Source organism: Mastomys coucha, unplaced genomic scaffold (genome assembly GCF_008632895.1).
Source record: "Mastomys coucha isolate ucsf_1 unplaced genomic scaffold, UCSF_Mcou_1 pScaffold15, whole genome shotgun sequence".
Lineage (NCBI taxonomy): Eukaryota > Metazoa > Chordata > Mammalia > Rodentia > Muridae > Mastomys > Mastomys coucha.
The window spans coordinates 12,198,127-12,210,464 of record NW_022196897.1 but is presented as its reverse complement, the minus strand read 5'-3'; the positions used below and the strand labels follow the sequence as shown (position 1 = coordinate 12,210,464).

At 49.0% G+C, this 12,338-nt stretch overlaps 1 protein-coding gene across 18 annotated transcripts in view; it reads left to right on the top strand.

Moving 5' to 3' along the window:
- The window catches only part of Cacna1b (calcium voltage-gated channel subunit alpha1 B), a 168,944-nt gene that overhangs the window by 143,638 nt on the left and 12,968 nt on the right, over window positions 1-12,338 (top strand). For 16 of the 18 annotated variants that reach the window (XM_031369260.1, XM_031369259.1, XM_031369258.1 and 13 more), the window contains 3 exons: window positions 898-1,025; window positions 7,588-7,684; window positions 10,228-10,336. In XM_031369260.1, the coding sequence (XP_031225120.1) occupies window positions 898-1,025; window positions 7,588-7,684; window positions 10,228-10,336 (334 nt within the window). The other 2 variants (XR_004118471.1, XM_031369263.1) reach the window with 2 other exon arrangements.

The window sequence follows — 12,338 nt, the reverse complement described above, 5'->3', positions numbered from 1 at the left end:
AGTCTGTTTGTCAAAGCCGAATCCCGTGCCCACCTGGCCAGAATCCCTTGTCCCGGAACAGGGACCCCACGAGAAATCCCAGTCTGTGGCATACATAGATGAAGGATTCCCCATCCCCAATTTCAAAACTTACTTCAAAACTCTTATAGGGGGTGGCAGAGTGCTTCACAAACACTAGGACATTAATTCGCAAACACTAAGTTTGATTCCCAGCATAATCCCAACACTTAGAAGGTATAGGATCTGAAACTCAAGGTCATCTTCTGTTAGATAAGTTCAAGGCCACCTCAAACAAAACAATAGTAACCAAAATAATGTTGTTGACATAAGATTTATAAGCCAGCCAAAGAAAGCTAAGGACCTAGAAATAGTCTAAACCACTATGGCCAACTGGTTTTTATGTCTATTTATTGTCTCAGATTAATAAGATAGATTTATTGAGTGCACTGCAGGGCTGGGGCTGAGTGGTATGAAAGCACTGTTTACATGTTTACATGGTTCTCTTCTGACTAGGGTGCTTATGGGAAATACTTTTCTGTATTTTAGTCTTTGTGGGAGTAAACATTGGGATTTGTGAGATTAAGAGTCATCAAAACCAGACAGTGGTGGCGCACGCCTTTAATCCCAGCACTTGGGAGGCAGACGCAGAGGCAGGCAGATTTCTGAGTTCGAGGCCAGTCTGGTCTACAGAGTGAGTTCCAGGAGAGCCAGGGCTACACAGAGAAACCATGTCTCGAAAACAACAACAACAAGAATCGTTGGGACTGAGAAGAAAGACACTAGACACTAGAAAGTCTCAGCAGGTCTGTCCTTATCACAAACTGTAGACAGAGCTTGAGAGCAGGTAAAAAGGGCACCGAGGAGTTTGCATCACCTCTTCTTCTTCGTGCCTTACAGATGCTGAACCTCTTTGTTGCTGTAATCATGGACAATTTTGAGTACCTCACGCGGGACTCTTCCATCCTAGGGCCTCACCACCTAGATGAATTCATTCGAGTCTGGGCTGAATATGATCCAGCTGCGTGGTGAGTGAGCTCCAGTGCTCTGTGCTCCTCAGGGTTGGTTGTCATTTCCTGTGGTTCTCAAGCCAGGGCCAGGGTGATCTTAGACAGTTCCATGTGCATGTCCCCCTCAGGTGTTGGTCTGAGGCCTAGGGACTTACCCAGTTCTGTGTGTGGTAGCACTGGTCCCCCGTGCAGTAGCATGTTCCTTTTTGACCCCATGCCTTGGTGCAGCTGTGGGGCAGAGACCCTCAGTATGGTCCTCAGGAGAGTGCCTATGCCTGGAGGTCAAGGAACATTTCCAGGGCTCTCTGCACAGAAGTGTCCTGCCTTCTCCCAAGGCTTGTCTTGTGATGGAACACAGAGGCCCAGTGGGAGAGGGTAAAGAGACAGTGTGGGGACAAACCTGTGTAATCCTCAGAAGGCTTTGAGAGCAAAGAGTGTGTGTGTGTGTGTGTGTGTGTGTGTGTGTGTGTGTGTGTATGAGGGGAAGGGTTGTTGTTGTTGCTTCTGTGGCTGTTGTTGTTTGAAACATTGGGGACAGAACCCAGGGACATGTAAAGTAAAAATACTTTAGCAACTGAGCTATATTGCCATTTGCCATAATGTGAGTTTTAAATTTTTTCCTTGATGGACTTAGTTTTTCCTCTCTGCCATTTCTTTTGGGGACAGGAACCAGTGTGTGTCTGTTGCCAGCCTTTGTTGCATGTGGTGGGTACTGGGTAGAGTTTTATTTAAACCAGAGGAATTGGGGAGATAGAAAACTGTTACTCTGCTGTATAAGTGAGGGTGATTTGTTTCTAGATAGCAAGGGCCTTCTGGATTGCTTTGGGTTCAGAAGTCAAAGTTGTTTGAAGCCATGTTCCATAGTGAGCACTGCATGGTGATGTCACAGTCCATACATAGCAAGCACTGCACAGTGATGTCATGGTCCATAGAGAATAGCACATGGTGATGTCACAGTCCATAGAGAACACTGCATGGTGATGTCACAGCCCAAAGAAAGCTCTGCACAGTGATTTCATGGTCCATAGAAAGCACTGCATGGTGATGTCACAGTCCATACATAGCAAGCACTGCATAGTGATGTCATGGTCCACAGAGAATACCACATGGTGATGTCACAGTCCATAGAGAGCACTGCACAGTGATGTCACACAAACCCACCTTGCCAGAGACCACCTTCAGGAAGGCAGGCAAGCAGATCAGGGGCTCTCCATCTGTGTGCTTGTTCATTCCTCTACCCACTTGGTCACTGACTTGATGCTTGGACCATTCATTTCATCTGCTCCTATGTCCCTCTATCTCCTCTCACCCACGTGATCACTCACTTGTGTATTGTGTTAGTTACCTTTTTAATTCTGCGGTTGTATCTCACAAAAGCAACTTTGGGGGAAAAGCTTATTTTGGCTTATAATTTAAGAAGAGATATAGCCTAACATGGAGGGAAGACATGTGACAGGAGCATGAGACAGTGGGTCACAGTCATAAGAGATGGGTGCTGGGTCCATCGTACAGTTTCCTTTGTATTCAGCCTGGGACCATAGCCCTTGGATGATGCCAACTACATTTAGCATGGGTCTTCCCGTCTCTGTCCAACCTAACCATTCCCTCACAGAGAGGATGCTCAGAGGCTTGCCTTCTAGGTGACTCTTGATCCTGTTCTGTTGACAACCAGCATGCTCAGGTATTTCCCATTTAATGACTCATTCACCCATTCAAGCTTATTCAGCCTCTCAAGCGGCAGTTGCAACGGGCTCTTCCCTGTACAGGGGAGTGCAGGAAAGGCAGAGGCTAAGAGCACTGGCTGCTGGGGAAGATACAAGCCTCTTCTCTCATTTACCACAATTGTTCTAGAACCAAGGTATGAATGAACAGTTTTCTTTGAAGGAGTGAGTGTTAGCTTCCTATGCCTTAGGGATGGACAAGAAACTGCAGCTGTATGCAGCTCCGCAGCTACCCTTGTCTGCCTCTAGCAGGTCTGTGGTCAGCGTTTTGCTGTGGGATAGTCAGGAGAATGAAGTCAGGCTCCCGTGGGTAAGCTGGGCATGCTAAGGTTTCTGGTAGATCCTGGGGGCTGAAATCAGGACAGGCATGTTTAGGTCCCTGCTGGAGAACTGGAGGATATGATCAGGCTGATGGCTAGAGTCCATCCTTCCCAGGCTCCTAAGCTTTTGCTTCCTTCTCCTTAACCTGAGGCTCAGCACCAGGGTGCTCAGTAGACTCCGGGGGCGGGGGTAGTTGGACATGCTTTCTTCTGCTGGGCTAGATTCCCATTGCTCCTGTCCTTCAGCCTCTCCTCTGCTCTTAAGCACAGACAAACAGACTGCAGTTGTATTCAGTTCCTCAGCTGCCTTGTCTGCCCCTCACAATGTCTGTTCTGAGGTGCTGCCTGGAGTTATAGCCTAGGAAGTTTTACAGTATTGCATCAGGGCCCTGGGACAGAGGTCTTTCTCTGTTGAGGCTGTTTGGACTGACGTCATCTCCATGTGTATTTTCCATTTCGATGAGAAATCTCCCATTTTTACATCGTTCACAAGCAGCAGAACCACTTATTGTTGTTATTGTATGTTGTACTTGACTACGTTTGGCTTTGTAGCTGCTTCTCATATCTGCATATTCATGTTTCCCCACCATCCCCAAGACTCTCACTGAGTTGCTCAGGCTCAGGGATATTGCACTGGCTCTGTGGTTAGGTATGTCACTGAGGTAGGATACAGAGGAGAGACTGAACTTTGTCATATAAAGGGCAGGAGAGACTCTAGCTGCAAAATTACTCATTAGCACTCCCAGATTACCCTGGCTATGACCTGAACAGTCACTGCTATTTCTGGAATATTTCCCCAAGATGCAAAAAATAGATGGTCTGTAGGACTCACTTTGCACTGAAGGCCAGCCGTGAAGGAGCAGCATCCCCTTATGATGATCCCCTCCCGAACTGCACACCCTGTTCCTACCATCAACTGTAACCAAGAAAGGGGTAATGTGCACAGTTGCTTAGCCAGTGGAAATGGCCTGAGTACAGCCTTGTGATCATGAATAGTGAGAGTTCAGCCTGTCTTCTAATTCAAGAGTTGGTGAGCTAGGGGCCCTGGATGTCACTGGCAAGTTGAAGAGCTGGCCAAGCATGCACCTGTGGCAGAGGTGACACCATGGGCAGGCGACATCAAGGTCAAGTGCCTTGAGGCTGGTGCTGGTCCCCTTCAGACACCCCCCCCAGGAGGTGGATGGTGTGACAGAGCACCTGCCAGGCTAGAGCTGGGTCCTGCACTCAGACAGGGTCAGGCAGAGCACCCAAACAGGTTAAAGCTGGGTCCTGCATGGGAACAGGCTCACTGCAAACCTAGCAGGTGGCTGTCTTAATTTCCCATGTGACCATGTGATTTTCTCATCATTTGGGAAAAATTGTGAAACCACAAACTGTCAAACTTTCTAACATTTGTGTATTGTGTATTATGTATTGTGCACAAGCACAGATGTGTGTGAGCATATGCATGTGTGTATATGTGGATGAGCCTGTGTGTCCTCTGCATGTGCACATGCAATATACATTGTGCACACATAGGCACATGCACGTGTTTTGTGTGCCCATGTGAGTTTATCTGTGTGTATGTGTGTGACAAACTGTGTATATATATATATATACACATCTGTGTATGTATGGTAAGTGTACATGCATAGTGTGTGCATAAGTGAGTCATTCCATGTATATATGCACATTAGGGTGCTTATGTGTCATTTGTGCATTGTGTGAACTTGTACATGCTGTGGGATACTATAAAGGCATGGAGCTTCTGGGAGCTGTAGCTGCATTTTCCCCTGGCCTTCCTTTTGTTGCTTCAACATATTGTGTTGAAGCATGGGGACTGAGAATGAGAGCCACACTCACATAGTCATCCATCTGTTGAGTAAATGCTTCCTGAGCATCTGCTATGTCCTGGGTCTGGGGCCCCCAAAGGTGAAAGCGTAAATAAAGCTGTGAGATAGGGTAGTTGCATGGCCATAGCTTGGAGCCAGGACACTTGTGAGGAAGGAAAGGTCACATGCACCTAAGCTTGTGAAAGGAGGAGAGGTGAAGTGAGTGCCAGGCGACTCTGAGGCAGGTCAGAGGGAGGGAGAGCTGGGGAGATCATCGTGTGAGGCACAGTGAAGTGTTAAAACTGGGAGAGACTGAGAGACCTAGAAATTGAGTTAAACAGGCAACTTTGCTTTTTTTTTTTACTTGGTAGATAGTGGGAAACTTTTGGCTGTTTTGGGAAAATATTCCCAAACAGGGTTAACATGCATCATGTCCACACATTTCCATTGGTGTTATAGAATGGATTTAAGGAGTAGTTGGCCCCTTGTAATTGTCCCTACGATCCACCAAGATTAGAAAGCATGGGCTGAGGCCCAAGAAGAACATCTTTCCAAGAAGTAAACTGGGCATGACTTAAAACTGATTAGCCACATAGGAGAAAGAAGGGTCCATGGTGACCACAGGGTCATCCCTGTGAGGAGGGCTTCTTTGGCTAGGCCAGTAAATTCCAGGGGGACATCAGTGTATCCAGGAAGATGGGAACAATTGAGAGGCAGTTAGGTGTGTAATTCTGAGTAGGGTTTCTGCATCTGAGCAATGGATGGGTCGCATCATGGTACTGAGAACCAGGGTCAGAGAGAGACATGGAAAAGGGCTCTGCCATTCAGGAACTGAGGGAAGGACAGACAGCAAGTCCAGTTGAGACTGGCCAATGGTGGGGCTCATGGTAGGGGTGAGTGTGTTTATTCTCCCTCATTATTCTGAGTCATTCCTGCCTAGCTTCACATTCAGGGGTTATCTTGGGGCCGACGCTTCCTGGGAGCACTAGACTCCAGGTCCCACTAGGAAGTATCCTGTGTAGCCGTACCCCTCACCTCCACCTCACAGCTCATCTTCCATTGCAGACTGGGTGGGTGGGTGGGACGGGCTCCATCATGCCTTGTTGCCATAACCTGTAACATTTCCTTTCCAGTTGCCGGATTCATTATAAGGATATGTACAGTTTGTTGCGTTGTATTGCGCCACCTGTTGGCTTAGGAAAGAACTGCCCTCGTAGGTTGGCCTACAAGGTTTGCAACTTCAGAGCCTCCATCTGACATACTTCCCTGCCCGAATCGCAAACACTGCACACACTCCCTGCCTGACTCAGGAATGACAACACCTCACCTTCTCTTTCCTCTGTCCTGCCCTGCCCTGCGTTCCAGCATCCTGGATGCTTTGGTTCCCTGTCTTATCTCCCCTAGCTGGAGGCAGGCAGTCTTCTAGACAGTGCCCAAGGTGTTTTCTGGCCTGGCTAGGCCAAGTCTGCCAGGACCAGTTGGCTGGGTGTGGGGGGTAGGGCTTGGGAGGGGTAGTGTGTGGGTGAGACAGGACCTGTTTTTACCAAGGAAACAGCCATCACACCCAGCATTCCTGCAGGCTCTTGTGAATGGGCTAATGGTCCGACAGGCCAGAGGCTGAGAGCCCACAGAAGTATGTATGTGGGTGCAAATAAACAAGGAGCAGTTGTCCTTGTGGGTTAGGAGAGGCTTTCAGGACCCTGGGGGAGGGAAGAGTGGGAACAAGAAAGGGGAGCCCTCCTGTGTCGATTCTGGATTGACGTGCTCAGCTCAGGGAGAAAACCCCTGGCCTGGAACTGTGAGCAGAGGGCAGGGTCTGGGCAGATCTGCCCTCTGGAGAAAGGCTGGACTCTGCTGTGTCTCTGAGACCCCAAGCCCACAGGCAGGTGCTCTGGGGTAGAGGGAAGCCCCAGCCTCTTGACTTGGGAAGATGCTACACCAGCCCCAAGGAGCTGCCCTGAGTGCCCCAGCCCACAGGGGGCACATCCAACCTGTTGGTCCTAACCTGTGCTGTCAGAGGCACCAGTGGCACCAGGCCACAGCTTACTCAGTTCCTCCCTTCCCGCAGTCTCCTTCCCATCCAGCCCCGACCTCAGCAGCAGCCCTGCCTGGGCTGGCCTCGGGCGTCTCTGGGCTTGGAGCTGACTTGCCCTGTCATTAAGTTCAGTCCTTTAAGAGCTTTGGGACTCCTTTTCTAGCTTTCTAGTCTGTTACTGTAGACTTTTCTCCACTTTCGCCTCTGGCCTTATGTGGAAGCAAATCCAATCTGCCCACTGAGGCGGGCGATGCTGCTGCTGTGGTTCTCAGCAGGTCCCATCTCCACCAGTCTGGCCAGTGCTTCCCGTGCGATGAACCAGCTCTTTCTGATTTGGCCTTGTCTGTGGTTCTAAAAAGAGTAAAGTCAGAAATGCATAACCCAAAGCCGCCCCGATGCAGCCCTTCCTCACCCCTCCATGTTCATTAGCTCAGACATCACCCCTGCCCGCTGCCCTGCATTGGGCTGCCTATGAGGAGGTGAGGCTGGGGGTGGGGGCAAGCAAGGGTCAAGTCAAGCAGAGATTCCTTCATTTTACTTGTTTTGATTTGGGGCGTTTACCCGACACTTTGGTTAACTGAATCTGTTTTCTTGTCTGCTTCCTCCCCTGCCCGCTCCCTGCTCTACCCCTCCTGCCGTGTGCCTCTTCTGTGGACCACCCCACTATGCCTGGCCTCTGGAACGGGTTTCCAGTGGGCGCATCAGTTACAATGACATGTTTGAGATGCTGAAACACATGTCCCCACCTCTGGGGTTGGGGAAGAAATGCCCGGCTCGAGTTGCATACAAGGTAGACCTTGACCCTGCACTGATCCTGCATCCAACCCAGGAGCTGTCTGTGCTTGGCTGGGCCCACCTGGCCCTCATTCAGCCCACAGAGCATTCATGGGCTCTCTCTCACCTGCTTCCTTAGGATTTGTCTGGCTGTTTGGCTGTACCTGGCTGCCTTACCGCTGCTCCCTCACCACCCTGAAACCCTTTGCTCCCATCCCAGACAGAGGCACATGTCTCTGCACTAACCCAATTCCCCGTCTGGCTTTCCTACCACTGACATCCTTGAGGAGCTTGGGACAATGGAGCCAGAGACACCCCATCCCTGGCCCTTTTTCCTTCTCTTCCTGTGCCTTCCCAAGAACGAGAAGACCAACAAAACAATGCTTTTGGACAGAGGGTGCTTTACTCTGGGCTGGGGTCTACCTGGATGCCCTGCCCCTATGCTCCTGTTGTGGGTGGTCATCAAGTCTGTAAGGTCTGGCCTCCGGGGATGGATGGGGCCTGTGGGCCTCCGCTGCTTTCCTCTGCTGTACCTTTCTACCCCAACTAAGCTCAGCCTTGTAGGGATCTATGCCCAGCTACAGACTTCAAGAGCTTCCTAAGCTTCCCTGTGGGAAGGAAGGGGGGCCTTGATGTTCAAGAGGAAAGGCTGTTTGAATGCCCTTGGCTGAGGGTCCCAGCTTCAGGAGTTCAGCAGTCACAGAGCACTGAGTCGTGAGGAAGGAAGTAAACATGGACACCTCCAGGCCTCCTTCCTGGCCCAGTCACAGCTCGTTCCACCTGCAGTGCCTTCAGCACTCACAGCCCCACTGCTCCCCATTAAACAGTGCCAACTGTGTTTGCATCTGTTTGAGAGCTCCCTGCTGACTCCTCCCTCTTTGGTCTACTGTACTCTGTCCATCTTCTGTCTCCGTACCCCATTCTAGGTTTTTGTCCACCACTTCATTCAGTGTAGTCTGTGGGAACCAATCAGCTCTCCCACCACTCACAGATGCCTCTTGGTTCTTCCTGCCTTTATCTGCCCTCAACTAGCATGTGTGTTGAAACTGCAGAGGCCCTGCATGTATGCATGTCTCTATCCACAGGAGGGAGAGCTCTGTTCCTATGACACCCAGTCAGACAGAAAGACAGGCAGGAAGGGTTGCACTGCCCTTTCTAGCCATGCCTAAGGATCCTGAGGTTCAGGGTATGACCAGACCAGGGGAGGCTTCAGGGTAGGTTGCAGATAGATGGTTTGGGGCAAGATGAAGGTGGCCCATGAGATGCTTCCAGTACTGTTTCTGGAGCTTATTTGCCCTGGTCTTGCCACTCTGCTTCTCTGAGGTTCTATCTTTGTCTGTCCTCCGTGACTGGGGACAAACCTGTGGATGCCCTTGTGAGGGTGACCCTTGGTGTCCTGGACAGATCTCCCCCTCTTAGAACAGTCTGCTTGCTCTTCTCTCATTCCCATCCCAACCCCCTTCCTTGGAAGAGGAATTCCTTGGCCTCTCACACTGCCATCGGTGCTGGTCTGCAGGGATGCCATGCTCTGGGAAGCAGACTTTATCTGGTGTGTAACACATGTGACATGTGAGGTCCTGGTCCTGTAATTGGATGTGCCCGGTGGGGCTTTGCCAGCATTCATAGGACGAGAGCCTACCTCCTATTTTCTGCACCCCTGTGCCCCTCCATCACAATGAAGATACAGAACTTGGGGTCTGGCTGTGTATCCCTCCCCCAAAGAAGGGCACTTGCCTCAGGGCAGAAGCCCTGTCTTTCATTTCCGTCCTCTAGAGAGGACATTAGGATTCCTGGGCGCTTCATGGCCAACCGAGTGTTCTGAGATGGCACCTGAGACCCATATCCTCCCTCAGATGTTCTGAGAGCCAGAGTCCATTGCAGCTGCTGAGTCTACCCAGAGGAATGACTCAGACACATCCCTGTTTCAAGATGTTTTGTCTCTGAAAAACAAGAAAAGAAAGGGAGCTGGCCACTCCGAGAGATGGGAGCAGCTTGCTCTGCCCATCTGTCTTCAAGTGCGTCTCCCTGGCCCCCTGTTTGTGGTTAAGACCTGAGTTAAGCAAGAACATCTCTCTTGAGGAGGGCCTCACTGGGACGGGACCTCAGAGAGGCCTCTTGGCTTCCACTCCTTACCCAATCAATGATCCAGTTGCAGATAGAGGACAGGTAAGCAAAACCATAGGATAGGCTCTCCAAATATGTTCTAGGCTGTCCCAGGGAGTGACACTCTGCCTTAGGTCCTTCTTCCTCAGCCAGGACCATACCCCCCTTGTGGCATTCATAGTCAGTGGGCAGGACTCAGGCTCCTGGGCCTGGCTTCTGCTACAGCTTTTACTTGGATTTCTGCTCTTCTCTAGCCAGGAGAATCTCAACTCAGATGAGAGTGGGGTCTGGGAGGAGAAAATGCTGGCAAAACTTCCACCCACCCAGCCTTCTGGACCAGGCACCTGCCGGGACCACTCTCGGGACGCCAAGCCAAGCTCCAGAGCCCAAACACTAATTCTAGGGTGGGAGTGACCATAACATGCTTGGCCCTGATCTGCCCCTACTCATCCCCAGCGCCTGGTTCGCATGAACATGCCCATATCCAATGAGGACATGACGGTACACTTTACATCCACATTGATGGCCCTCATCCGGACAGCACTGGAGATCAAGCTTGCCCCAGGTGAGTCACGTAGCCTTGGGTAAGGGAGGGCACTGGCCAGCCAATCAATTCTTAGCAAGTTTCCTGGCAGCCTTGGATAACTAGTGGGACCTCCTGTTTCAAAGCAAAACAACAACAACAACACACACACACAAGCACAAAATAAAGTAATCTACTTAGACATGTAAGGAAGAAGATAAAGGGATGGGCTCTGCCTGGGGGACAACTGGATAGACTTACCTGCTCTATTTGGCACTGACCGTTCCGTGACAACTGCATTACAGCTATACTTTCTCATGTCTAAGGAGGGAGCCTGCACGGTGAAATGCAATTCCTTTCTCTAGTCATTACGTCCAGCCATGATCGCCTACCCCAATCATGCTACAGGCAACATGGATCATCTCCTTCTTTTCCCTTCTCCTCTACCAGAGGGAACCTGTACCTCATCACTCTCCCACATCTGTACCCTCCAGCTTGGTTACTTCTGTTGTGAGGGGTGGAGGCTAGCCCCCTATGCACCAGGCCCCATCTTTTCTCACTGTGTCCCTAAGGCTGGTCCCCATTGTTTGATTGTTTGCTTCTTGCCTTGTTGTTTTCTCCATTTCGGTTACACGTGAGCACGCTCTTACATTCCTTTCTTTAAGGACGATATCTTACCCCTCATTATGTTCCTCCTTTTCTTCCTTCATAAGAACCAGCTACTCGAGGGACTGATCTCTGCTGATTTCTGTCAGGTAGCTTTGCCCTGGCTGTAGCCTTCCTCAGATTCTACTTCCTGTGTAATTTTTTTTCTTTTTTCTTTTCTTTTTTTGGCTTCTGAGTACAACATCTTAGGGGAATGTATGAGTCCTTTGAAGAATATAAACTACCAAACTCAGTCAAGAATAGATAAACTTAGGGATAAGGAATGACTTACTTGATAAATCCAGAATTCACATAAAAATGGTAGGCACGACAATGTGTGCTTGTAATTCCAGTACTAGTCATCACTAGTACATTACTTGGAGGTTCTGGCCAAGCTTAATTTGTGAACTTTAGGCTCCTGAAGATGATCCCAAGGTTTTCCTCTGGTCTCCACACATGCACAAAAGAGGTGCTCACACAAGCATCAGCATACTAGTACCTATGCACATGTGTGTAAAAAATGAGATAGCCTTGGGAATACTATTTTTCTTAGGTAAACTGATAACAAACAACCTTCCAACAGAAAATTCCAGGCCTAGCTGGCTTCATGGATGAAGTCTATTAAACAGTTTAATGAATACAGACCATCTAGGAAATTAAAAAAAAAAGAGGGAATCTTTCTCAGCTTATTTTAAATGTACTTTAGTCTGACATAAGAAACAAAGATATGGCAGGAAACAAATCAATCTTCCTTTGAATGTGTATATAAAGTTCTTCAGTATAATTTTAGTGAATTGACTCTAGACATTAAAAACTTTCCGTGCAATTTTAGCAAACTAAATCTATCGGTATATAAAAGAGGATAATAAATGATGCCATTGGGGGTTTATTCCACTCATGGGAGGCTGGTTCTGTGTTCTAAAGCTCAGTCAGTATAACTTACTGTACCAAACAATAATAGGAATTGGATGATATCTCCACAGTCACATAAGGGACAAGTCTGTGACAGAATCCAGTGGTCATTCTTGCTAAGAATAGTCCCCTGTGGAGCTGGAATTAAATGAGACATCCAAGAAGTGTATGATAAAGAATATCTATGAAAAACTGCAGCTAATGTAATATTTAACATAGGAACTCTCTTAAAGTCAGGACTGAATGGTCCAAGTCAGTGCCCGGACTGAGATGTACTGTCCAGAGTACATCTCAGAGATGTACTGGAGGCCCTAGCCATCCCAATAAAGTGAAGGAGAGAGCAAGAGCAAGAAGGGGTGGGGAGGAAGAGAAGATGATCAGAATGGCTTTAAACTAAAGATTTTTTTGTTTTGTTTTGTTTTGTTTGTTTTTTGAGACAGGGTTTCTCTGTGTAGCCCTGGCTATCCTGGAACTCACTCTGTAGACC